The sequence below is a fragment of the Acipenser ruthenus genome, chromosome 6 (genome assembly GCF_902713425.1).
Source record: "Acipenser ruthenus chromosome 6, fAciRut3.2 maternal haplotype, whole genome shotgun sequence".
Lineage (NCBI taxonomy): Eukaryota > Metazoa > Chordata > Actinopteri > Acipenseriformes > Acipenseridae > Acipenser > Acipenser ruthenus.
Window position 1 is genome coordinate 14,726,496 of NC_081194.1, and position 27,508 is coordinate 14,754,003.

Below are 27,508 nucleotides of genomic sequence, written 5' to 3' on the forward strand. Positions count from 1 at the left end.
GAATCTGGTTCTCGACCCTATGCCAGTTCATACAAGGCCAGCGCTGGGAGAGCGCTAAGGCAGACTCCACTAGGTCAGAATTGGTGTCTGACTAGAAGTCATGACCCAGTTTCTTGCCCCATGCCAGTTATCTTGCAGTTGAAGCATCTGTCTATGAAGACATCTTTCCTCTTAGCTATCACCTCTGCAAAATGGGTCAGTGAGCTACAGGCACTGTCTGTGCTTTGGGACGATGGCAGCAGGGTGTCACTGCATACAAACCCTGCTTTCCTCCCCAATGTGATCACAGCCTTCCACATGAATCAGTCTGTGGAACTGGAGTCTTTCCATCCACCTCCATTTTCTTCGGAGGAGGATAGGAGATTGAACTTCCTCTCCCCGGTGCGGGCATTGAGGTGTTACATGGATAGGGCAAGAGCTCTGTGTCATTCTGACCAGCTGTTTGTCTGTCACGGTATACGGACCCTAGGACAGCCCCTCTCAAAGCAGCAACTGTCGTACTGAAATATCTCATATTGTCCAGGTATAGAAGAATCATAAGATGATTTTTGGTCACTATAGCATGACAGTGAAGTGATCACATCTCAATCAAGCAAAGAAAACAGCTATTACCTTGGCTTATCTTTTTTTCCAGAAACCAAGAGCTATAGTTTAGGAAATGGTAACCCCAAAACATTTGCTTTCTCAATGTAACCAAAGTGACTTTCACTCCTTTTTTAGAGAAACATGAAAATTTGATGACCTTTGGTTCAAGTAAATTCCTTCCTCAGTTGCATCGTTTTTGGATTATATATATATATATATATATATATATATATATATATATATATATATATATATTGATTGATTGACATCACTAAAGTCATGCAAGATGTAATCTGCAAACTGCCACTTAACAAATTAATTGCTCCAGACAATATGCACTACAGGTTGCCAATACATGAGGCTGCAGCCTTTTGTGTGGCGGCTGTTAATGGGCATCTGTAATGGCTGGTAGGTGTACAATAGGCCTACTCATCTGTGCTACTATTTGGGAAGAAGCTGTACCGCCCACTGAAAAAGGCTGCCACAGTTTGGACTGCCTGCTCCCAGCTGCTTGGTCCTGTCATTGATAATAGATAGACCTTATGTATAAGACAAAACAGTTTGGCCTACTTGGTCTTTGTAGCCTAGTTAGAGACACATACTAACAGCATATGGTCCTTTCAGGCATCTATTGCGTTTGACAACATGTTGCTCTCCTGTTGAATATAAATTCTAATTGAATATCCTAAACATCACCAGTTCCCTATGTTCGAATTCCCTAGACACCTCAATCTGGGTCACTGATTCGCTAATATATTGTTTTTGAATGCATGTGTGAGTGTGTGTGTGTTGCGTGTGTGTGAAGCAGACCAAGAAAACAGATTGGCCTATATTTCAAGCCTAATGATTGTTAATTGAGGTAATGAATAGGAAGCTTGAGGGGTTGAATGCCGTAGCTTGGTAAAATGTAACAAAACTATTAATTACTGGAAGGAGAGGTGAAGTGCTTCTGACACGAGTCAGCAAGAGACAGACCAGCTGGTGCCATATTGTCAAAAGGGACAATTTAAATGTAATTGGCTCCTGTGTCTTTCTTTAAAAAATAACGAAATAAAAAAAGGAAAGGTTACGCTTTGCAATCACCAAAGGGCCTTGCTGGAGGAAGCTGTCCCTTTTGTGTTTGACCACTTTGTAAACTGTTTGGTAAACATAGATGGTGCTGTGCTTCCAAACACGCAACTGTTGTTTATTTGTATGGCCTGTTTTCCAATTTAAAAATTATTGTTTTACCTTTTCAATTTATGTTATATATTGTATACATTTTTTTAAATAATTGGTTTATTCATATACCAGTGCAGTGCATACAAATATATTTGTAAAATGGAATTAGTGTATACAGCAATGTAAGAAACTGTCAATATCTTTACTGCCAACAAGTATGGGAACAAATGGTTGGAGTATTTTTTGGAACAATTCGCAGTCACCATTGCAAAAACCAGAAGATATCTGATACTGATGAAAATTATCTAATTAAAGAAAAGTGAAATACAAGATGAACTGTTGTTGTGCTTTAGGCAAGAAATTAACCATAATAGTAAATAAACATTTTAAATAGATTTTTAATTTTTTTAATTTTTATTTTTTTGTTTATTGTTAGGACATAATGGATAACACATTGTTTGAAATAATGTACTTTTTGTTCAGACAGCATACCATAAATACATTGCAGAAATATAATTGGAGCTACAGATAACAAGTCAGGCGGCAATGGGTGACGTAATAGTTGTGTGTAGCGTTTCCAGCCCGGGGAACCAGATGATTTTTCAGCCCCGCCAGCACGGGTTTGGCATAGGGTTTGGGGTTAACGGAAGTTTACAAAAAAAAAAAAAAAAACCCTCATACTCACGTGCACAGCGACCACTTGTGTACTTCCGTGCATTTATTCATTCAGCATGAAGATTTAAGCAGGAGTGCACTTATTGTACTGTTATTTATGTTATTGAAGCGTCAGGCTACTTGTTAACTAAACTTGCAATTGAACTGGTTACTGGACTTATTAGTACTTGGCAGATTTTTTTTTTTTTTTTATCTTTTATGTTAAGTTATATTTGTTAATTTAAGTGTTTATCTTTCATTTAAATGACCTTGTATAAATGATCAATACATACAGTAACTATGTGCATGAATAAATAATAATAATAATACAGTATAAATTAGTTCGTTTTAAATTTCAGCTCAAATAAAATTGTCGACACAAAGAAAAGACGTTAGCCTACTATTTAACTTTTTTAGTATTAACTTGTTGAATTCGGATTTTGTTTTTATTAGCGATTTGGGTTTTAGTATGTGAATCAAATAAGGGGATTAAAACATAAAAGCAAACATTTCAAGAGTTCAGTGATCTAATAGATTTTACGTTTTTAAAATAACAGTGTGACAGGACGAGGCGTGCACCTGCAAGGGAAGGTGACACACGCACCGTGCTGCAAGTACCTTCAAGACTTCTTCCCTAAGCTGTCTGAGGCAAATGTCAAAGCCGGTGTCTTCGTCGGACCACAGATAAAGAAGATCCTGGAGTGCAATGAATTCCCCAAGAAGCTCACTCGTAAGGAGAAAGCGGCTTGGAACAGCTTTGTCGCAGTGGTTCGGGGCTTCCTGGGCAATCACAAGGCCAAAAACTATGTGGAGCTGGTTGAGACTCTGGTGAAGAATTACGGCACAATGGGCTGTAGGATGTCCCTCAAAGTCCATATCCTTGATGCTCATCTTGATAAATTCAAGGAGAACATGGGAGCGTACTCGGAGGAGCAAGGCGAGCGCTTCCACCAGGATATACTGGACTTTGAACGCCGCTACCAAGGACAGTATAACGAGAACATGATGGGAGACTACATTTGGGGGCTGATTCGTGAAAGTGATTTACAGTATAATCGTAAATCTCGAAAAACTACTCACTTCTAAATCTTTTGTAGTCATTTTTGTATTACTTTAGTATAAATACATGTTAATTTGGATTCATATGTTGTTTTTTTCTGACTTTATGTGAACGAAAAGACACAAATTCACCTGTTTTCTCATTGGAAATAGGTAAATTTCAAAATATCACTGTCCTGGTCACAAAAGCAAAGTTTGTGGGGAATAATAGCCATTTTCTATACTTTTGAGGCATAAGCAATTAGGAAATAACACTTACTACCCAGGAACAAAAATTGTGTTACATAGTGTTATTATTATTATTATTTAAGTTAGTTTTGTTTCCCCATTGCCCAGATGCCTATATCAAGCCCGGGGACCCCGGGTTTGGTGAACTTTAAATCCTGAAAACCCGGGCCTGGAATTTTATCCTGGGTTTGCAAACCCTAGTTGTGTGTGTGGTGGGAGGTTAGGGTTTTATCAGTGCAATCGGAATCTGGAAATCTTCAGAACTGGTGACATTTCTATCATCATTAAATAATAATAGAAACATTGTACTTGTACACCCAAAAGAACATATTAAAGCCATAACTTAATAAAGAGTTTGGTGATGCGCTTGGTCTTTATCATGTCACCAGAAACCTTTGGCATGTTTTGGTAGCTCTACATGCACATTATTCCTCAGATTATTAAGTTATAACAGAAACTTTACTAGAGTCCCATTGTTTGTACCCCATCAGGAATTACACACTTTATGTTTAGTTTTAGTGCTTTTGTTCATTATAATACATGCTGACACTGTGTCCTAATTTCTTTTTGGAAGTCGGCCATCTTGGAGGGGGCGCACATCTATCCATACGCGGAACGACCACAATGTGATCAGCTGCGGTCCAGGCAGCGATTGGATAAGCCTTGGCGCCAGGCTGATCAAGGGGAGGAGTTCTGGTAGCTACAAAGGGGACACAGCTGGGTGAATACGACCCCTTACATTTGAATGACTAACAAGCCGGAATGCTGTGTTTTGTTTGTTTGTTTTTGCTTTACTCGCAGAGGATTAGAAGCACAAGAGCTGCAGCCAAAAAGCCAGAATCACCACTCGAGCACCAACCTCACAGCACGGGACACAACACAGCAGAGCAGAGCGCGAGCAAGTACAGAACTTCACTGCATTGGGAAGACTGCTGTGACGCGGATTGTCATTGTTTATTTGAGGATTGAAAACCTACCGTATACCCCCAATACCATTGATGGTTCTCGATAAGGCCCTAATGTTACAGTTCACTTGCAAATGAAAATGCACAAAAACAACTAAAGATCACAGATTTAAAAAAATACATCACAGTATCTAAAAACTGTTTAATGATTAACTGTTAAATGACCGTAGCTTGTCTCTTCGCTTTGTTTTGGCTGCATTTTCGTCAGGTGAAACTGGAGGAAGCGCCGTGTAACTGCACAATAAAAACAGGCATACAGAGAGAAAAAAAAAAACACGGGCTGTGACAGATATTCAAATAAATTGTAACACTGAAGAGATGGGCTTTATATCAGAAAAATGGTGACAGAGTCAGAAATAGTGTTAATTTGTTACATATATATAATAATATCTTTATATAGTTGGAGGCTGTGTGGTCCAGTGGTTAAAGAAAAGGGCTTGTAGCCAGGAGGTCCCCGGTTCAAATCCCACCTCAGCCACTTGTGTGACCCTGAGCAAGTCACTTAACCTCCTTGTGCTCAGTCTTTCGGGTGAGACGTAATTGTAAGTGACTCTGCAGCTGATGCATAGTTCACACACCCTAGTCTCTGTAAGTCGCCTTGGATAAAGGCGTCTGCTAAATAAACAAACAATATAGTGCCTTTCATAGTGGACCACCATCTCAACACGCTTTACCAAGGTAGGCTGTGAACTGTGCAGAGTCACTTACAATAGGACATTGATTTAACATATCATCCGCAGGATGGAGGTTAAGTGACTTGCTCAGGGTCACACAGTGAGTCAGTCAGTGGCAGAGGTGGGATTTGAACTGGTGGTCTGGTTATATGCCCTGAACTTTAACCACTGGACCACACTGCCTATAATAGGGACTAGTTTTAGTCATCACAGATACTGTATGTTTGCAGGCTGCAGAAAGGAGAGTATTGGGTGTGTATGGAGTGAGTTGCTCCTAACCCTCCAGGAGGATGGTTCCTTCAGGGCAGGCTTGAGACATGCTTGCAGGGAGGGGGCAGCTACATCCATCTCTGAAAAATAGAAATGACTTCAGTTTCCTGTGACACAAATCCATCCAAGCAACTTTAATGAGGGTAAACCTGACAAAAAGAAGAAAAGGGTACATTTCCATTTACTGTAAAATGTGTACTAAAACATGTTGATGTTTTGAAAACATTATGATAGTTAAATCCTTCAGGCAGTGAGCCTTATGTCTTTCTGCTGCAGAAAACGACAAACATTACAACAAAGCTTGCCATAAAACAAAAGGCACACAAGGATACACTATCTGGAAATATAACAATACAATATCGCTCAAGCAAGACTCTGAAACCACAGACCTTAAATTAAAATCCCCAATAAATATAAACAATACCTACAGTAATGTGCTTATTAAACTAACACTGATATGTTGGAAACTGGGGGTCAAAATACAGCATTTGCCCTGAAAGTGTAGCTTGAAAATGTATGTTTTATTACTTAGGGTTTTTTTCTGTTTTTTTTTTTTTTTTTTTTTGGGGGGGGGGGGGGGTTACTGTCCCCTTAATTGTTATAAAGTTTACAATATTTCGTTGTGGCTTTTATTGCAATTGAGGAGCTGCTCTTCAGTTTAAATGACCTGCCAACATCTGATTAGCCAAAGTGCCTTTATAGAAGTAAGCAACAGCGCCACCTATTGATAAATTACTGTTTTCCTTTCCCTTTGTATTGCTGGCAATGAGTAGCTGCGTACTAGATGATGCTAGGAACTTTCTAATATAAAGACATCTAGCCTATGAACATATGCGTATGTTAGGGAAATAGAGCAGCTCATGAACTCACAGTCAAAGCATGTTAACAGACTTTTAAAATAGTCATAATAATAGGGATTTTAAATAATACTACATGCAGTATGGAAGAGAGTGTGAGGTTTAACATCTCAGTCAAGGCAAGCTTTGTGAAGCGCCCGTAATATGGCTTGTTTTCTGTGACAGTACTGCTCCCTACCATCAAAATGCAACTACTTCTTTTAGAGACAAGCTAAAAAAAAAGATGGTTGTTTTCTGGAATCTCTGAAAATAATATTCAACTGAAATACCAAATTCAAAAACCCTTTTTTGGGCCAGCTGTTTCTTTTTTGTTATTATAAATCTGTAAATGATGCATGGTGAAGACTGGTTATATTTTGTAAATTCAGTTAGTTTCTTATGTTTTAATACCGATGTGGTGTTATTTTCTGGTATGCGTTAAAACGTGGTACACCATATACTGCGCTTGCCCAGGCTACACAATGATTTTAGAAAACAAGGAAACGACCACCTGAAATGGGTACTATGTACTGAGTATGGCCCCTAAAGTTTTGGGGTTTTTTTAGTATCATTTTTTGTTAGAAATCATCAAATGTATGTGACTTTAACTGATGAGCAACAAATTGTAAACATTTTGTAAACATATATGAATTTGTGGATGAACTACAATTTGTCTTGTTAATTTGTGCAGTAGTGTAATCACAACATTACCAGCGTACCACTTTCTGGCCCTACACCAGTATGTGAGCCTCTTATCATATACCTTCATGGTCATATAAAGCTGTTGATTCAATAAAAAAAAATTGTTTTGTTTTTGCATTGGGTGAATAGCAAGAGAATGTTTTGTGTTTTTTTTTTTTTTTTGTAAACAGTGATTCTATTTAGTGATTTTCACTGTATTTGGCTTCTCTCTTGTTTCCAGTACAGCGTTGCCTATCAATTGCTGCATTTTTATTGTAGTACATCATTAAAATGCAAGTATTGAGATGAGTATTGCATTGCTAATATATTTTGAAGGCAGTAACTAGTAATGTACAGTAATATCCATTATCAAAGAGCAGCCACCTACGTGTATACCACTGTATTGTACAGCAGTGGAAAAATACTGGATTTACTAATCCTGCTGTATGTGTGTTTTTTTTGGTTTTTTTTTTAATCTTTGTTTATAGGTTTTACAAAAATATTCCAAATACGTGTGTTAGGAGACATTAAAAAAAAAAAAGCCGTCTCACGTTAAAAGTTTGCAGTACTGTTTAGTAATATAAAAGCAAAGTATCATGTTTTAAATACGAACAGTTCTTTATAGCGGTTGGGGCACACATGTTGTTGTTACACTAGTGACTATTTGACATTGAAGCGTGTGTATAGAGTGCTCTTTGGTGGACAGTTTGAGGTGTTCCTATTTTTACCAACGTCATACATAGTGGTGACGCAATCACTCGGAGACAGCACGTACTGGAAGTGCTCAGGTTCGGTGTCCAAAGAAAAAGCCTTTTCATTTTAAACACAACAGACGATACATGAAGATAAACAGAAGTCTCTGAACCTGATAAACCTAAAGAAGTGTATTTTTAAAAGTGAGTACCAAAATGTTACAGTTAATCATTTATACTCATATTGTGCCTGACAGTTCTTTTTTCTTAATTCCTGAATAGTGCGCTGCTGGGATCCAACTAAAGCATGGTTTCGTTTTAACTTTTAGTATCGCAATACGTTTCTTGAGTTTGGTATGTACATATTTTAGGAGTGATAATTGAATGGTTATTATTACATTTTAGTCTTCAAATTTGTTTTAAATACATACATGTTTCAAATTCAGTTACAGTATGGCGTTGAGCTTAAATTTATATTCACAATCTCTGTTATACCTTATGAACCAGTGATAGATTGTGTTGCCCGACCGTCTCAGATTTTGCCAGTTTACCATGGTAAAGTATTTTGTGTGTTTGTTATCAGTTTGTAGTTTTTAAAACGCACCTAATTGAGGTTCTGGTAGTTTCAAATGTGTCACTGTAACAAAGAAATCTAAATTCCACACGCAAGTTCATAACCCCGCTGCTCCAAGCTAGTGCCACGGGAAGCACACCCTGTCACTTTTTACTCTAGATCTAACCCCAGAGAATGCAAAATTGAAGAATAATGCCAGTTCGGTTAGGACTATGTGGTACTTTAGTCTCACCAAAGTGGCCATAAGCAATGCTCGAATGCATGACAAATGCAACTTAAAAAATCTACAGATCTGAAAATTTTATCCCTCTTCAGTTCTGGGGAGGTAAACAGATGCCATTTCTAGCCTGACGTCCACTCTGTGGGCTCATAACTCTAACCATTTACCCCGTGATACTGATGTTGTTGTTAGGTAATCTGGAGAAACTACAGAAGGTGATAATTACAGTGGTTCTGGAGTTCTGGCAAGCACACTACAAATACTATTATTTTCTACATTTGGCCCCATCACCAATATGCTGACACAGTACTGAACTGGAAGAGCAGTTCTGTGTGTGCAGCGAGTATCAAGAAGATTATATATATATATATATATATATATATATATATATATATATATATATATATATATATATATATATATTTATTTATTTATTTATTTATTTATGTATTTATTTTTTTTAGGTGAAGCCATAGCTAGAATGGACTCTGCTTAAATTCAGGAGATAAAAAATATGCACTTCACATTCAGGAACCATGAAGATACCAAAATTAGCCAGTGTTTTTCTACTTGTGCTATGTCTCATTGTTTATTTGACATATGTCAAGAAGCACATTGACATTTCGACTCCTTCAGACTCTAAAGACCTAATTCAGCCTAGAAATGGAAAGGATAAGCTGTGCCATTCAGAGGTCGGAGACCTTAATAAAAGTAATTTCCTGTATGGGATCATGTTTGATGCTGGAAGCACGGGAACAAGGATACATGTCTTCAAGTTCAACAAAACACCAAATGGTATGTCTTAAAACTAATTAATTATAGAATTATATCATTTTAATATGTTTTTAAAGGAACAGTGTAAGTCAAAGTATAAACAGATATGACCAAAGCATTGTTCTCATACATATTTCCATTTTTAAAGCTGGATATTTGTCGGAGCATATCACACAACAGTTTTGATATAACCAATTGAAATATTTGTATTTGTTATGGTATTTTATAGAGAATGGGAATCTGTATTGTTGTTTGCGCTATTTATAGTAGATATAACTCATTTTCATTTTTATTTATTTATTTCTTAGCAGATGCCCGTATCCAGGGCGACTTACAATTGTTACAAGATATCACATTATTTTTTACACATTATTTTTACATACAATTACTCATTTATACAGTTGGGTTTTTACTGGAGCAATCTAGGTAAAGTACCTTGCTCAAGGGTACAGCAGCAGTGTTCCCCACCTGGGATTGAACCCACGACCCTCCGGTCAAGAGTCCAGAGCCCTAACCACTACTCCACACTACTGCCCTATTTGCTTTTTGCCCATATTTCATATGGCGGGCACAAAGCGAATAAACTAAACATTAATACACAAATGGTAAGATAAGTGATGATTTTTAATTGTCTTTCACACATTTTCTTTTCTTTAAAAAAGAAATCCTGGTACTGAAGTACAATACATGTAGAGCAAATCATATTCCCAGCATACAACACTATTAAGTATTAAAGGGAAATTAAAATATGTATTATTTCATTAATTACTTTAACAACTTTGTAAAACATTACAAATACATTTCATTTTTTGTCTATTATCATTCATTGTTGGGTTTTTTCTTCCACAGAGGCTCCTAAATTGGCACATGAAACATTTAAAGCTATAAAACCAGGACTGTCGCCTTATGCTGATGATCCTGAAAAGGTAATACTGTGCTACACAAAGTGTGCATGTTAAATGTTAGTAGATTGTGTTGTATTCACAAACTAATAATATTCTCCCCTGAGGATGCACATACCCAGTTATATAGTGCAGATGTCACACTTTCAAGTTTTATATGTAGCGTCCATGGGCGGAGTGCACCAAGCAGGCATAAGTGTTACGACGGCATAAGTGATGGGCGCAGATTTTTTTGCGGAGTGCACCAAGCAGACGTAAGACTTATTCAAGTCGTAACTGTACGCCTGCTAGCGGGTAGGTGTAAAGCTGGCGTAGACAGGCAAATAACATAGGGGATAGAGGCAGAAAGTTAAATTTAAAAGCAAATCAGCTTTGAATATTGTAAAATAACATTTAGTTCAGCAAAAGCCAAAGATGGGTGGAATAGTACGTTGGTTTGATGATTTACAGTACCGTCGTGCAATGCGTCGCGACAGAATCATACGGGACAGACTTAATCCATTGGATATGTTTGATGCTCTTGAGCTCTATCAGCACTATCGATTACCAAGACAGAACCTCTTTCATCTTATAGATGAAATACGGGATGACCATCAATATATGAACCAAAGGAATTCTGCCTTATCTGCTGAATTACAGACACTCATAGGGTTACGCTTTTTAGCAAGTGGATGTTTTCACAACCTGCTAATCGACATGATCCATGTGAACAGAACGACTGCTTGTAGGGCGATCCGTCTTGTGGTACTTGCCCTTAAAAGATGGATGGGTCACTATGTATACTTTCCAAGGGATCAGCAAAGGATAGATCATATCAAACAAAATATCTCCCAAGTGGAGGGGTTTCCCAATGTTGTTGGTTGTGTTGACGGTACTCATATACCTATTAAAGCACTATTCGATCGTGAATGGGAATATGTGAACTGAAAAGGTAGACATTCGATTAACATTCAAGTCATGTGTGACCATGAACTTAACATACTTAATTGCGTAGTTCGATTGCCCGGCTCAACCCACGATTCCTGAATTTTGATGGATAGTGAAATCTACAGATACTTTGAAGAGCATCACAGGGTTGGGATTGTCCTCGGTGACAGTGGATACCCCCTTAAAGTTTGGCTGATGGTACCGATAATCAATCCATCTAACAACACTGAAATTTACTAGAACAGGGCTCACAGGCCGACGAGAACCTCGATTGAACGAAGCATCGGGGTCACAAAAAGGTTTGCCTGTTTAAAATTGATACAAATGACACCAGAACGAGCATGTGATGTGATTGTTGCAGCTCTGATCATTCACAACATCTGCCTTCGTGCTGTCGGCATACCAGATGCAGATGAACAGCTGGATGAGGGGAAAGAAACTGAGAATAGATACTGTAGATGTTTGTCTTCACATACATGTGCGATACTTATATTTTAGATTTTATTTGATTGTAATTTAGAATCACACAGCTCCTGACACGTAATCTGTGATTTCTTTTTTTTCATCACATATATTAACCGCAAATGAAAGAAACACCTCTACAGAATTTGGTCATTTTGACCCACACGTAAAATAATACTAAATTCTTAAAGTCTGATATCCATTTTCTCAATTTTATCCTTTTTGCAGGATATCAGTTTAACGACTGGGGCCACGGAACTTACTCTTCATCATATTGTGCCTGACAATTCTTTTTTCTTAATCCCTGCCAATAGTGCACTGCTGGGATCCAAGAGCTTCTGAATGTTGCTAAAGAGATTGTTCCTTGTGACCTTTGGAAGAGCACTCCCCTGGTGCTCAAGGCGACAGCTGGGCTGCGTCTGTTACCTGGTGAAAAGGCTAAGCAGCTGCTGGATAAAGTATGTTTTATCACATCTCGTTTGCATGACTGTTTCATATCTTAGTACTAAAAAAAAGAAAAACAAACTCTAACTAACATTTGTCCTCTATCATAAATCGTCATAGAAGTTTGAATAATCATATAATGGAATTAAACTGGACTTTGTTTTAACATTCTCAAAGGTGAAAGATATATTCCAGGCATCACCCTTTCTCTCCAGAGAAGACTGTGTCGGTATAATGGATGGTTCAGATGAAGGTAAGATTTCAGGTTTTACTGTATTTAACATTAGCAATTATCTGGGATATATTGCAAGTGAAGCACAAGGAAGTCAGGTTTTATTCCCAGAGTCGTACAGCTGGTCAAAGACTGCAAGTTACATAAACAGGATTTACAAGCACCCACTGTAGTCTGACAAGGACATGGACAGATGTATCTTTTTTTCCTAGCAACTTGCTTTTGCCTTTCTATGTAATAGACTTATATGTTCGATAAGAGCCGTGTAAAATGTTTACTTTCAAATCCCTGATTTGCTTAACTTAAATGCAGTTTTTTTGGTATTTTTTTAAAATACTGGTTTATAATTTATCCCCATTGACCAGAGAATAGTAGGGGTCACATGTGGGTCTGTATGATTTAACATTATAATTAATTTTAAAGATTTATAAAAGCTCTAAACCGTCGTTATAGAACTCAAGCCCATAACCTTCAAAGGGTCAATGAGTAATACAGGGTCTTAGCCTGTTTTGTTAATTCTATTTGTTTTCTCAAGTCAAGTTTGTTGTGTTTTTTTTTTTTATTATTATTATTATTTATTTCTTAGCAGACGCCCTTATCCAGGGCAAGTAATCTCTGTCGGTCAAAACTAGAGCTGACTATACATATACTGTATATTTATTCTTGAATATACTTGACTGACAGGAGGAATTGGGTCCCCAGATTATGCCTTTAAATTGTTGATGGTGTACAACAGATTTATTCTCCTTTGTGTATTGACAGTTGCATTTCCATTACAGGAATTTCAGCATGGATCACAGTTAACTTTTTAATAGGTGAGATTTAATGTTGTCATTATACCTGAAATGTTTCCTGTTGTGTATTTTTATGCATTATAAACACAAATAAGCTGAAAACAGAATTTATACAGTATGCATGCTTTTCACTGGCAACCACTGTTATCTCTTTTTTATATAGATTTACTAAATTTGGCAAAATTAAGACCCAATAAAAATACTGTAGCAATCAGTTTATTAATTGTAAGTCTTATTATATAACAGCAAGGATACAGTCTTAGTCTACCAAAACAAGCTTTTCAGTTATTTTACAATATAAATCAGGTTTTTCAGAAACTACAGAGTGTCTCTAATGAGTACCCCCTGTTCTTGTTCTACAGGCAGCCTGCATGGTCTGGAGCAAAACACTGTAGGAATGCTGGATTTGGGAGGGGGCTCAACACAGATAACATTCTCTCCACAAGACGAGGTAAGACAGACTTTCTTAAAGCATAAATTAAAGCTTTAATCTTTGCATTAGTCCTCAAAATAAAAGTGCATTTTATTTGGATACAAATGCCAGAAGTTTTCATGGTGTATTTTTGTCCAATGCCGATTCTCATCAAAGATTTGATAAATAATTTGTTAGGTTTCATTCTTCAGTAGATGTATTACCCAGGGTATATGAATACAAATTTCAGAACAATAGTTATGTTGAAAAATATATTTCAGTAATACATATAGCGCAAGAGACAGCAATTGTAAGTTTTGCGTTTGTTCTTAACACTAAAGGGGGTTCAGTAACACTTTAATAAAGAAAGATGTAAACAACTGTGGTATAAATGAAGCATAGCTAGTCTGATTTTCAATCAGTGGAAGAAGAGAATACTGCTACACTCTGTATCTGAATTGGTAGATATGCATATATTTGACCTTTTCTGTAATGCTTACTGTTAATTTAAGTTTAGTAAAGTATTAGTATTGAACTTACTCTTGTTATAGTGAGCGAATACTTTTGGTCAGTCCGCCACATAACACTCACTTAGGTGAGTCACTTAATAGTGATCTTCACAAAAATGCCTGAGAAACACAGCTAGCATTTTTCTTTCTATTCTCTATTGTTTTTGCAAGAGGCAATGGGAAGATGAGCTTAACCTTTAAAGGGGATAGTTAGTGTGTATATCCCTTGATTATAGATTTAACAGCACTGATTTATTCTTCTGCATTCTGTTCACAGAAAACAATCCAAACCTCACCCATAGACTACATCACATCATTTCAAATGTTCAGTAGCACCTTCTCACTCTATTCACACAGGTAAGTCTAAGTGACATTTAAAACATGAGAAACAACACACCACATTTTACTAGGGTGCTAAAAGCTATCTCTCACTATGTGTAAATGCTGGTCAGGTCAAGTGACTATATAAGTAACTCATGTGAATGAGCACCTCAGCCATGGGTGAGCAGACAGATGTTGGTGATGAATGAGTTCTCATCATTGGGGAACGTCTGTTTGGTTCAAGTGTTGCCAAAATTATTTGAACAGTCATCCCAGAAGTGTAGAAACCTAATTTCTGACATGAACAGGAAAGGTTATATCCCGTGGTTTTCTGGCCACAAAACGCCAGCGTGAAGGTTGTTGGACAAATCACCCTATACACTTTTTAGAATTGATTAGCATATGCACTTGTGGCAATCAGACAAAGAGTTCTGAACCCCTTGATATGTTGTTTGACCTGCCAAGTGAGACGTGTCTGATTTGAACCCCTTTAAGGTTTTAGTTTCCATATGATGGAATGACATCATCCCTCTTATTTCTCTGTAAAAAAAAAAAAAAATATATATATATATATATATATACACACACACACACATACATATACACACACTCACACACACATATTTGGGTTGCTCATGTATAAATAGACTGCACGTAACAATATTTTAGTCAAAATACAAATTAAAATAAGTGGAGATTCTATTCCAAAGTGTATTTCTGTGAATTCTCAGTATTTATCAAAATACTAAGCCATAGTTTTTTATTTTTTTGCTATATCGATCACCCAGCACAGTTATCGGATCTCAATCCCATTGACTTTTTATGGGACATCGCAGACAGAAGTCAATTCAGAAATTGTTGCACATATTAAATCAGAGAAGCATGACTCAGGTCACCGCGTGTATACAGGCAAAATACAACTGGAACAGATCCATTCAGAACTAAATGCATGCAACAGAACACATGACTGTGTAAGAAATTATATTTTACAGATATTATTATTATTATTATTATTATTATTATTATTATTATTATTATTATTATTAATAATAATAATAATAATAATAATAATAATAATAAATAATAATAATTCCACATGCCTTTCATCAATAGAAGTTACTTACCACAAGATTTCTTTTCTTGCAGCTACTTGGGACTTGGTTTAATGTCAGCAAGACTTGCTGTTTTGGGGGGGATAGAGGGGATGCCCTGTAAGTATTCTTTTGTTTCTGTTTCTATTTACAATGCTCTCCCTTTGGGGTGGCAGTTGATTTCCATTCAGAAATATGGTGGTTTGGAGGGAGTGGATGTTTAAAGGGGTCAGATATGTTCTCCTGTACGTTCCATTCTGGAAAAAGGTGGTGGAAGAGAGTACCCTTGTTATCCAGGGAGTACTCTGTGTAGCCTATATATTCAGATCAACTCATTGCAAGTAGGTCATATTCACAGCATTTTGCCTTTTGCCAAAGAAAAATGCTGACATAAAACATAACTATTATTATTATTATTATTATTATTTATTTCTTAGCAGACGCCCTTATCCAGGGCGACTTACAATTGTTACAAGATATCACATTATACATTATTTCACATTATACAGATATCACATTATTTTTACATACAATTACCCATTTATACAGTTGGGTTTTTACTGGCGCAATCTAGGTAAAGTACCTTGCTCAAGGGTACAACAGCAGTGTCCCCCACTGGGGATTGAACCCACAACCCTTCGGTCAAGAGTCCAGAGCCATAACCACTACTCCTTCAAATAAGTAACTTGGTTATTTCTTGTGGCAAGTTCTGTAACATAAGAAGTTTATATTATTTTTTTACAGAAACGTGCTGCAAACTTAGCTAGGTAGTCTGTGTTTTAAAAGAGGTCTCTAGTATCCTTACTTTGTATAAAAAAAAAGCTTTACAAAAATGTTTCCTAGTATATTTTTTTATATTTATATAACACTGCCAGTGATTGATTTATATATATATATATATATATAGGGAGTTAGTAACAAAGTGAAGCAGTCAAACGTTTCAGCTAGTGCCTTCCTCGGTTTGCTGTTAACGGATTATGTGGACAGCTGTAATTGTTTAACCAGAACTCAGATCTCAGCTGTACTGATAACTCTTTTGCAAATTAACCACTAGAAGGCAGACTTTTTCTAGTGTTTCTAATATAATAAGTCTAAGCACACAATTACTGCACTTACTCGACTTGTTGGGGACACCACAGAAAAAAATATTTAACAGCAAAAACATTTCTGTAACATGTTGGCATTTATATCACAAAACATGTTCAATTTGTTCAAATTTCTGTCTCATATTCAGTAGTTTTGCTGTTTTAGGCGTACTCTATTACACAACAGGGGGTGATTTTTCTGGTTCACAGAGACACTATTTTGATACTTCATGTTTTAACAGTGGAGGAAGGAAAAACACTGTTGAGCCCGTGCTTAGCACCGGACTATGAAGAACAGTGGGAGCACGCTGAAGTAGTTTATACAATCAAAGGGCAGAAGGCAGGTAGGGTATATGTTTTTGTATGTTTTATTCCGTTGATACAGTGATGTCCAGACGTACTGTCGTCGTCCTACTATTAATTTCAATATTATTCCCTTGTGTAGCATGAATAACTTGGGGTGGAAACATCAAGGTAGATGGGGTTAGCATTAAATAATTGGTAGTTTCAAAGTGTCGTATTTACATGGAAGGATTTGTAAATGAATATTGCATTCTGATTATTTTGTTATTTGAATATAACTTATACTTGCCCTACCCAGTCTTGTTGCAGCTGTGTGTACATGCCTGTTTAAGCAGCTCCCTCTCTTTTTTTTTTTTTTTTTGGACTTGTAGATTTTTTTTTTTTTTATGGAACGCATTGTGCTGTATCCTGTGATAGGATGGTGCATCTGTAATTGATGGTCGTTTACCTACAGTAAAAGCGTTAACCAAGCATATCTAATTATTTTGTATGTGCTTTTGTTCAGGAGAGCCCATCTATGAGTCCTGCTATAGCAAAGTGGAGAAAATGCTCTACAGAAAAGTTAAAAAGGCAGAAGAGGTGAAAGACATGGATTTTTACGCCTTTTCATATTACTACGACAGGGCTGTGGATATTGGTATAATTGGTAGGTGTTTTTAATTTTCTCTTTAAAAAAAAAAAAAAAAAAAAAATGAACACAACAATTTAATTATGTTTATAGTAATCTGTTATATTTGTTTTGTACTATTTCTAATATATTACAAGGGATTACTATTAGACTAAAATAATGTTTTAGAATGTGTATTTAAATGCATTGCAGATTTATATTTTAGGGTACCGTCAAGTGATTCTTGTCAGAAACAATATAATACAGTCATTAATTGATTCATATTTTAATACAAAAAAAAGTAAGATTATAAATCAGCGTGTCTTGTATCCAATTGTAATTTGAGAATAAATCAGCTTTAAATGTTCTGTATTCCTTCTCCAGATGAAGAGACAGGAGGTAATGTAAAAGTTGAAGATTATGAAGCAGCAGCCAGAAAAGGTATGAAGCCAGTGGAACTTTATCTGTTTAGGTTGTGCATGTTTGATATAGAGTGATGCATTTACAGTACTTGTGTTTTGTGATGCAAACATTTTTTTTTTTTTTTTAAAAGGTCCTGATTTTGACTTTTGTTATTCTTGATAGTGTGCAAAAGTATGGAAACTGATCAAGGGGAGAACCCATTCCTTTGTCTTGATCTAACATACATCGCGGCCTTGCTCCAAGAACTGGGTTTTCCAAAGGACAAGGTCTTGAAGGTAATACCACATTACAAGTTTTTCATGCAAAACATTATTTACTGTTTATTTATGTATGTGTTTGTTATTACAGCTTGCAAGGAAGATAGACAATGTAGAAACCAGCTGGGCACTGGGAGCCACCTTCCATTACATTGAATCCCTTCATAAACACTGACGAAGGACTTGTTCGTACAACAATAAGCAACCTCTTGTTAACAGGCATTTTTACATTTATGAAACAATTATGAACGATGCAGGATGCAACTGCAGTCATTTTGGTAATATTTTGGTTCCTTTTGTTTTTGTAGCAGTTTATATTACTATTTTTCACATCTAATTTATAATACAGTGAATTACTTTATTATTATAAATGTACTATATACGTCCTAATATCATGGTACTAAATGTAATCAACATCTCTTTGTTTAAGAAGATTGTTAGTTTTATGTTTGATAGTGTGTTGTCTGTAGTTGTACAACAATAATTATTTTCGTTCTGAATTGGGACAAGGTTATCACCATTTTTTTTTTTGTAATGTATTTATTTCAACCATAGTTATTTGTACCAATTATATGAAGGATATTCTGCCAAAAGATATATAATGTATTCAGTTTAAAATGTGCATTATTCTATACTTAAAAGCACAAACATTATTGCATAATAAATACAAGTCCTTGATCCATTCATTCTAATGGCTGAAAGCAAGTGCAGATGTGTTACAAAAGCAAATTTAGAGAAAAAATATATGTTCCATACATTATGGAATTGCAATACTTGTATCTTGTATTAGCCGGCTCAGGGATATGGCTGATTTATCTGTCGTAATTTACATAGTTATTACTAGGGTTGGAACAATAGTCGATAATATCGATAATCACGATAATTTTTTTGCAGAATTTTATTGCGTTAAAATTATTATTGATAATCATAATTATCATCCGTGACCCAATGAAGCAGGAAGCAGCACTAAACTGTATGTGTGAGGCATAAAACATCATCTGTGTGAGCACTGTGTACATTGGGAAGTATTGATTTTAAACAATGTGCTTAGGCTTTTAACTTTACGTGATGGTTTCATTTTGATAAGTTGTACACTGGCAAAGCATGACTGGTTTTCTAACATAAACACAAATATTGTTTATAAAATAATAAATTAAAAACACCCGCTAGCTCACTGTAAATTTACTGTAGAAAAGTGGAACTTTTGACTACAGTCAGCACTCGGATATCCGTTACCCAGATACACGACAGTCCCTTTTTACCACCCTTGTATTAAGAATAAAATCAATCCCCATTATATATATATATATATATATATATATATATATATATATATATATATATATATGTGTAACAATAAATGCACTTACCTGTGACACGCGATTTCCAACTCCGTCACCAGTTTTCTGATGCAAAGCCCATCTCTCCAATGTACTTGTTTATCCTTCACAACCTGCGTTTTTTTGTTTTTTTTTCTCACAGGCCAAATCAGTCTGTCTTTATTGTGCAGTTACACAGCGCGTCCTCCCATTTTACACAGTTCTGTGCATGGGTAACATTTTAAATTTAATTTTGCTGTCGTTAATGGGGAATTTTACATACTGCTACTATTATTTATTATTATTATTTTTATAAGTGTGACATAATCGACATGTATTTTTATTTATTTGCCATTTCTTAGTAACATTACTGTGATCTCAGGCTTCACTTCTCAGTGGTCAGTTTCCCTAGTTACGCTGCATGTAGCTCCAGAATTGGATCAAATTTAGGGATCAGTCCAGATCCGCTTAGTACAGCACCATCACATGATCCGATCCCACTTTTTGTTCTCGTTACAGTACTACTGGCCCCTGGAGTAGTGAGTAGTCCACTATTATTTAGTGGATGGTTCGGCACTGTACATGCTCAAAGATAAAATGAAGAAGCCAATCGATAGCATTTCTTTCAGAAGAAGCCAACTCTTGTATTAATGTTGTTTTTCTGCTGACAGTCCTGTGCAATGTGATGTTTAGCTGCGATACGATTTGATAAATCAATGTTTTACTTGCGCATTGTTGTATAGACATTAACATCTGTCTCTTTTTATATGGACTTATTAATTAAATACAGTGCCTATAGAAAGTCTACACCCCCTTGAACTTTTTTCACATTTCGTTGTGTCAGTGCCTCAGAGTTTCATGCATTTAAATTAGGATTTTTTTCCACTTATCTACACATCATACTCCACACTTAAGGGGAACAGTTTTTATTGAGAAAAAAAATGATATATTAAAAATACAAAACTGAAAGATCATAATTAGATAAGTCTCCACCCCCGAGTTAATACTTGGTGGAAGCACCTTTTGGCAGCAATTACAGCTGTGAGTCTGTTGGGATAGGTCTCTACCAACTTTGCACACCTAGATTTGGCAGTACTTGACCATTCTTCTTACAAAACTGTTCAAGCTCTGTCAAGTTCCTTGGGGAGCGTTGATGGACAGCAATCTTCAAGTCATGCCAGAAATTTTCGATTGGATTTAGGCCGGGGCTCTGACTGGGCCACTCAAGGACATTTATCTTTTTGTTTCTTAGCCACTCCAGTGTAGCTTTGGCTGTGTGCTTTGGGTCGTTGCTATGCTGAAAGGTGAACTTCCGTCCCAGTTTCAGCTTTCTTGCAGAGGGCAGCAGGTTTTCCTCAAGGACCTCTGTACTTTGCTCCATTCATTTTCCTTTCTATCCTGACAAGTTCCCCAGTCTCAGTCGATGAGAAACATCCCTATAACATGATGCTGCCACCACCGTGCGTCACATTATGGATGGTGTTCTTTGGGTGATGCGCTGTGTTGGGTTTGCGCCAAACATAACGCTTTGCATTTAGGCCAAAAAGTTCAATTTTATTTCATCAGACCACAAAACTTTTTGCCACATGGCTACAGAATCTTCTGAGTGTTTTTTTGCATACTTCAAACAGGATTCAAGGTGGGCTTTCTTGAGTAATGGCTTCCTTCTTGCCACCCTACCATACAGGCCAGATTTGTGGAGTACTTGGGATATTGTTGTCACATGCACACTTTGACCAGTCTTGGCCATAAAAGCCTGTAGATTTGCAAAGTTGCCATTGGCCTCTTGGTAGCCTCTCTGATTAGTCTCCTTCTTGCTTGGTCATCCAGTTTGGAGGGACGGCAGGGTCTTGGTGGTGCCATACACCTTCCACTTCTTAATAATCGTCTTGACCGTGCTCCAAGGGATCTTCAAGGCCTTTGGTATTTTTTTATACCCATCACCTGATCTGTTTCTTTCAACAACTTTGTCCCAGAGTTCTTTTGAAAGCGCCTTGGTGCTCATGGTTGAGTCTTTGCTTTGAAATGCACTACCCAGCAGAGGGAACCTACAGGAACTGCTGAATTTATCCTGAAAGCATGTAAATCATTACAGTTTAACACAGGTGGAGGCCACTTAACTTGGTGTGTGATTTTGAAGGTGATTGGTTACACCTGAGCTAATTTAGGATTGCTATTGCAAGGGAGGGTGGACACTTATCCAACCAAGCTATTTCAGTTTTTATTTTTAATTAATTTTCTACAGATTTCTAGAATAATTTTTTCACTTAGAAGTTGTGGGGAAGGATGTGTAGATAAATGAAAATATATATATATATATATTTTAATGCATTTTAATTCCAGGCTATAAGGCAACAAAAGGTGACATTTTTTAAAAGGGGTGTAGACTTTCTATAGGCACTGTATATATTGCAAGGTTAACGTGTGCTCTCACAGCTTTTTGCCTTCCTGGGGGAGTCCCATTTAGCGAAGTCGCCGAAGGTAAGCAGTCTGCTTTGATCTGTTGTCCTGCTGTGATTGACAGTTAACTTTTAATCGAAGGATACGTGGTTTATTTTATTAAACTCTCTGTATACAAGCAGCGATGTGCAAACCTAGTTTGATTCTCTTAAATGGCAGATTCGTCACACTTAAAAAAAAAAAAATGCTTCAAGGTAATGTTAGCAATTTAGTTTAGTTATATGAATACATTTGGTGGCACTTTTTTTAATGAAAGTAAACATTCTCGAATTAACAAGTGTTTAAATATGTACTTTATAGGAAAACTACATAATTTATTAAAATACAAATTACAACAGGTGTATTTTTATACTTGGGTTTGTTCTGGGCACCCACCACAAATTTAAAAACTCAGCCGATTTATCTGCCGATAATCACGATCATAATGATAATTTACAGACAATCAATAGCTGAAAATGTCGTTGTCATCCAACCCTAGTTAATACTTTGATGTCTGTGCCTTTTCTTTGAGTTGATACCTTACTGTCTAACTTTATTTTTATGATCGTGCAAGGCCATGTTTTTAAGAGTGAGAATTTGTGGAGCAAATGGGGCTCTGATCTCTTTAACTGATAGATATTCAGTAGGCCAAAAAAAAATAAAATCTGTTCAGTCATGATGTGAGGAAGATTTATTTTAAGTCTGTTTCAATAAATAAAAATAAGTGATCTGGTTTATTTAACACATTTTCATTATCTTTGGTCACAAGGTAGAGTTTACTTGCAAGGACACATTTTAATATTAAAACAAACATTACTGTATTGAAGTATGTTTTTTTGTGAAATGTAACTAATATTTGCATACCAAATAAAGTACTGCCACACTGTTTTGTCTACAATTTGTTTGCCACCCATTTTAAACTATACATAAAATGATCCAAGTCATATTTTTCCAGCACTTTCAATGTTGATACTTTTCAACTACAAGGAATGGTTTTAAGTTACACCACAAATGTTTGTAATGGGAATTGTGCCTACAAGTGATGACCAAGAAGTAAGTTTGTATTGTGCATCTTTAATGGAACAACCATAGGTTGAGTTTGTTTGCAGAAATGAATTTGTCTAACGCCACATTCTTATTTAAATCAATGCACTTGTGAACTCTCTCAGTAAAGTCTTTTTTTTTTACTTGCTGTCAGATAATGCTAAACAACATACTAAAGATGAAGTTGGAGTGCATGGTCTGTGTACCTATCAATAAAAATTGTCTAAACCATGTGTTCAGTGGCAGCTGGCACCTTGCATATAGTCAACACTTCACATGCAGATAGTTGCATACATGTCAACCCCAAACTGCTAGAATGCACCAATTAATCATCTCCCTTGTCCCACACTATTTCCAGACATATTGCATGCAGTTCATTTTAAAACATATGGCAAAAGCATTTGACTACCTTATGTAATCTGTAGTACGACAATACTAGGTACCATAATCCTCTAGAGCAGGGTTTCCCACTCCTGAGGACCCACTGTGGCTGCTGGTTTTCATTCCAACTGAGCTCTCAATTACTTATCTAGACCCTTAATTGAACTGAGCATTTGCTTAAATTAGACCTTTAATTGTTTTTAGCTCTTAAACAGTTGCAGAGTTCAAGTTACTTATAAAATGGTATAGCTAATTGAAATATGCAACTGTTAAGAGCTGAAAACAGTTAAGGTTAATTCAGCAAATTGTTGATTCATTTAAGGGTCTTGTTATGAAAACCAGACAAAGTGTCTCCTCAGGACCAGTTTGGGAACCACTGCTCTAGAATAGGGGGCTCCAACCCTAGTCCTGGAGAGCTACTGTGGCTGCTGATTTTCATTTCAACCAATCTTACTTAATTGAACCAATTATTGGCTAAATTAGTCAAGATTAACAGGTGTTCCAGGTCTTTAGGCTACCCCTGCTCTAGAATAATACTACCAATCTGTCCTTGCCTACAGGATGTATTTTAGTGTAGCAGAGTGGTACAGACCATGTCAAATACCACTACTGTTTTCACATCGGAACCCCCAATTAAGCAACTAATAGTCTACCTTGTGAATGATAGTACAAGCTGTTTTGAATTATTTTTATTTTATTTTTTTAAAATTGGATGTGTTGTTTCACAGTGGAAGCTATTGGCATAAATTGGTTTAATGTTGTAGCTGGTTCAAGTTATTTCAAACTTACATTTGAACATTGAAAGTTTAAGAACCCATCATTAAAAATCTTAAATCATGTTTTAAATCACAAGAAACAAATCAAGCTTTGAAACAGCATTCAAGTATTCTTCAGACCATACAGCTGACAGCGATGTGATGGAATCGATTGAGGTTTTCAAAGAATATGTACTCAGGAGATGGGGGTGCAGTATATTTCTTACAGGAAGGAATCACACCACTCTCTTTAACACGTGGAGGCCTGTTTGGAACTGGCTCCACAAGTATCTTTCAACCATTCTATAAACAGTTCATCTTTTCTCAGATGAAGAAACTGACCCAAGACAACATATGCCTACAAGAAAAGGGGAACAGGTTTCAGTTTGACACATTACAATACACAGGTAGTACAACATGCAACTATTCTTAGTCTTCTCAAAAGATGCTTCTTTCTAGATATGCAACTTCATTACACACATAGTCCTGAATCAAAATCAAATTGATGGCATCCATAGCCATTATAAAATATCAATTGTAATGTAATTAACTTTGATTTAATACAGATCATAACTAGAAAAATTACCCAGGAACCCTAATTGAAAACATTTGTGGGAAAGCTGTAGGTTTTACACAGCAGAACAAAATAAATTTGTAGCACCTATCTAGTAACGACTTTATATATATATATATATATATATATATATATATACACACACACACACCGTGTGTTTTGTACAAGTCCACCTCTGTCATTCGAAATACATTTAGGTTGACAAAGTTAACCGTTTCCCCCCCAACCCCTTTTTTCTTTAAAACGTGAGTAATTTTGATAATTAGATTGATATGGTGAAGCTAAAAGTACATTTTACAAAGATAGAGCACTGAATCCTAAAACGCTCTCAATTTAACCAATACCCACTACAATATTGGCGACATTTTCTGCAAATAAACTTAGCATTTCCAGCTTCAATCGGTATACCTTTTCTAACGAGATCTCGACTAAATAGTGCGCTAGGAATCAATATGTAGTTAACAATAACCATACGCGTTCTGTAATTAACTTAAATAAATCATTTCCAATCATGAGTGCAAAAACAAAATAACTTTACCTTCTGACGCTGATGAGAGTTTACCACCAGAGAGAACCGCTCTAAGTGTCTTCCTTTATCTAGAAAGATCACGTGAACAGCGAACAGGTTGCCTAAAATACGATCCCATTTAAAGAAACCATGTTTCTGTATTTGTTTTAATGTGTGTATATATATATATATATATATATATATATATATATATATATATATATATATATATATAAATAATGTGATATCCTGTAACAATTGTAAGTCGCCCTGGATAAGGTCGGTCTGCTAAGAAATACATTATATATATATATATATATATATATATATATATATATATATATATATATATATATATATATATATATATTAGCTCAAAGAGCCAGCTGCCCAACGTTTTGATATATTGTACATTTTATATGAGATCCCAAAAAAACTTAACAATACAGCCATTATTTTATATCAGTATTATGAATGACAACATATCTCTCTTTACTTTAAGTAGACATTTTGTCTAGGTCTGTTTGTGACAGAGAAAAAAAATGTAAGATAACTATAAGTTAAAAACAAAAATCTAAGTAGAACAGGAAACAAACTTCCCTGCAATTAATTTTCTAAACATTACTTCAACCTTGCTTCCCGATACAAAGACAACTGGTGTTAAACAGCTAAGCAGACGAGTTGAACTTGAGTTTAAATGCTTTAATAACTGCATCTACTACATATTTTGAGAGTTTGGTTTTACTGTTGTTTCTATTAATTGGCTGCATTTTAAAGAGCAACTTGATATGGGTATCAGTTTTCTTTACAATGTTTTCTTCATGTGGTTAAGATTCAGTCATCCCATCTTGGTGTCTTTTTAAAACTCGCAAGTTTAAAGCAAGTTCATTTCCAAAGTACATATGGTACACCAGCGTGTAACACTAACCTGGCCGATATTGTCACAGAACGATTTATGGGAAAAGAACGAAGGAGAATATCACGTATTGCGGTGGGAAAAAAATACTGTCGCTTTAAATATTCTGCAGTATTGGCAAGCCTACGTCAAGGGTGTTTTGCAGTTTCCCAGTCGGGTCCCCCGGTCAGTAAGCAGAAAATACAGGAGGGGGAGTGATTTGTTCCTGTTTGCTATCATCACATCGCAAGGATCTGGTGCATTTCTTTAGATTTGTTCTTAAAAGGGGAAAAACAACTGTATCTCTTTTACAACAATGGCTACTCCACTAACAGATAGCGAGAGAAGAAAGCAGATCAGTGTGAGAGACATCGCAGGGTTAGGAGATGTCGCCGAGATCAAGAAAAGCTTCAACAGGCATCTCCATTTCACTCTTGTAAAAGACAGAAATGTCGCAACACCCAGGGACTACTACTTCGCTCTGGCACATACCGTCAGGGACCACCTTGTTGGGCGATGGATCCGGACTCAACAGTATTATTATGAAAAGGATCCAAAGGTAAAGTATCAAAGACCGGTAAATCAGGAAGTGGTGTCAACCAGCAAATAGTTTTGCACTACCCGCTTTGCAAAACCAAACGTGTTATTTCTTTAAAAATGCAAGTAACAAAAAACAGACTAGCTACTGTACTTACACAATTGAATTAATAAAAGCATAATGTAATGCCAAAAAAAATGTTGGCAAACGCTGATAAATGAGAGGGTACAAAATATAGTGTCATTTGCAACAGTGAAGGGTTGGTGCACATTGTGCTTGAATTACTGCTGTTACCGTTGTTGGTGTTTGCTGTAGTCATGAACGGCACTTGTTGATACCGTGCAAACGATGTATTCACAGTTGTATTGAATACAATTTTAACATTATATATATATATATATATATATATATATATATATATATATATATATATATATATATATATAGATAGCTAGATAGATAGATAGATAGATAGATAGATAGATAGATAGATATTTTTTTAGAGCTTTGTGAATTGGGCCGCTATATGAACTGTTTGGATGAAATATTAAAGTGACCATGACTTCCAGTTTAAAATGTCTTCCGTATTTTATTCATTTGGTGTTTTGGCTTATGAATGAGTCCAAATGATTGGAAATATTGGCTTTACGTATAGCTTCGAAATAACTGAAAGACAAAAAAGATTTTCACAATGGTGACCCTTGAAACCTATGTCTCCATTGATATTGTTATTGAACGTTGACATCTTATTGGCTGATCAATTTAGAAGCACTTGCCCGAATTTGCAAATCTTGTATTTTTATGTTATTCTGTGGTTACCCAATCTTTCACCTGGTTCTTTCAAGGCTTTTGCAGACCTTGACAAAATGTAAGAAAAAATAATTACAATATAGCCATGACACTTAGAAAACCA

General features: G+C 36.1%; 2 protein-coding genes and 1 long non-coding RNA gene across 5 annotated transcripts in view; 2 read left to right on the plus strand and 1 right to left on the minus strand.

Moving 5' to 3' along the window:
- Window positions 1-7,813: 7,813 nt before the first annotated feature.
- LOC117410722 (ectonucleoside triphosphate diphosphohydrolase 6-like) lies at window positions 7,814-18,828 on the plus strand. 2 transcript variants are annotated; one of them, XR_004545727.3, is made up of 14 exons: window positions 7,814-8,009; window positions 9,064-9,394; window positions 10,223-10,299; window positions 11,979-12,122; window positions 12,286-12,361; window positions 13,120-13,155; window positions 13,497-13,585; window positions 14,333-14,412; window positions 15,523-15,587; window positions 16,795-16,896; window positions 17,361-17,501; window positions 17,847-17,903; window positions 18,016-18,160; window positions 18,234-18,268. XR_004545727.3 is itself a non-coding variant. In XM_034017487.3 (14 exons), exons 2-14 carry the CDS (start codon window positions 9,136-9,138, stop codon window positions 18,315-18,317), a joined length of 1,323 nt encoding a protein of 440 aa, XP_033873378.3. In that variant the 5' UTR covers window positions 7,816-8,009; window positions 9,064-9,135; the 3' UTR covers window positions 18,318-18,828. The 2 variants fall into 2 exon arrangements, 1 of the variants encoding a protein (XP_033873378.3); XM_034017487.3 differs by having other exon boundaries at window positions 7,816-8,009; window positions 18,048-18,160; window positions 18,234-18,828.
- A 5,171-nt stretch (window positions 18,829-23,999) lies between these two features.
- LOC131737259 (uncharacterized) lies at window positions 24,000-25,244 on the minus strand. The gene is made up of 2 exons (XR_009328846.1): window positions 25,193-25,244; window positions 24,000-24,438 (listed from the first exon to the last, which is right to left on the minus strand). It is a non-coding gene; the product is annotated as an uncharacterized LOC131737259 (long non-coding RNA).
- A 955-nt stretch (window positions 25,245-26,199) lies between these two features.
- Window positions 26,200-27,508, plus strand: part of LOC117411145 (glycogen phosphorylase, brain form) — a 29,579-nt gene continuing 28,270 nt past the window's right edge. For both annotated transcript variants that reach the window (XM_034921657.2, XM_034018339.3), the window contains exon 1: window positions 26,200-26,616. In XM_034921657.2, the coding sequence (XP_034777548.1) occupies window positions 26,374-26,616 (243 nt within the window). In that variant the 5' untranslated portion in view covers window positions 26,200-26,373. The remainder of the gene's footprint in view (window positions 26,617-27,508) is intronic.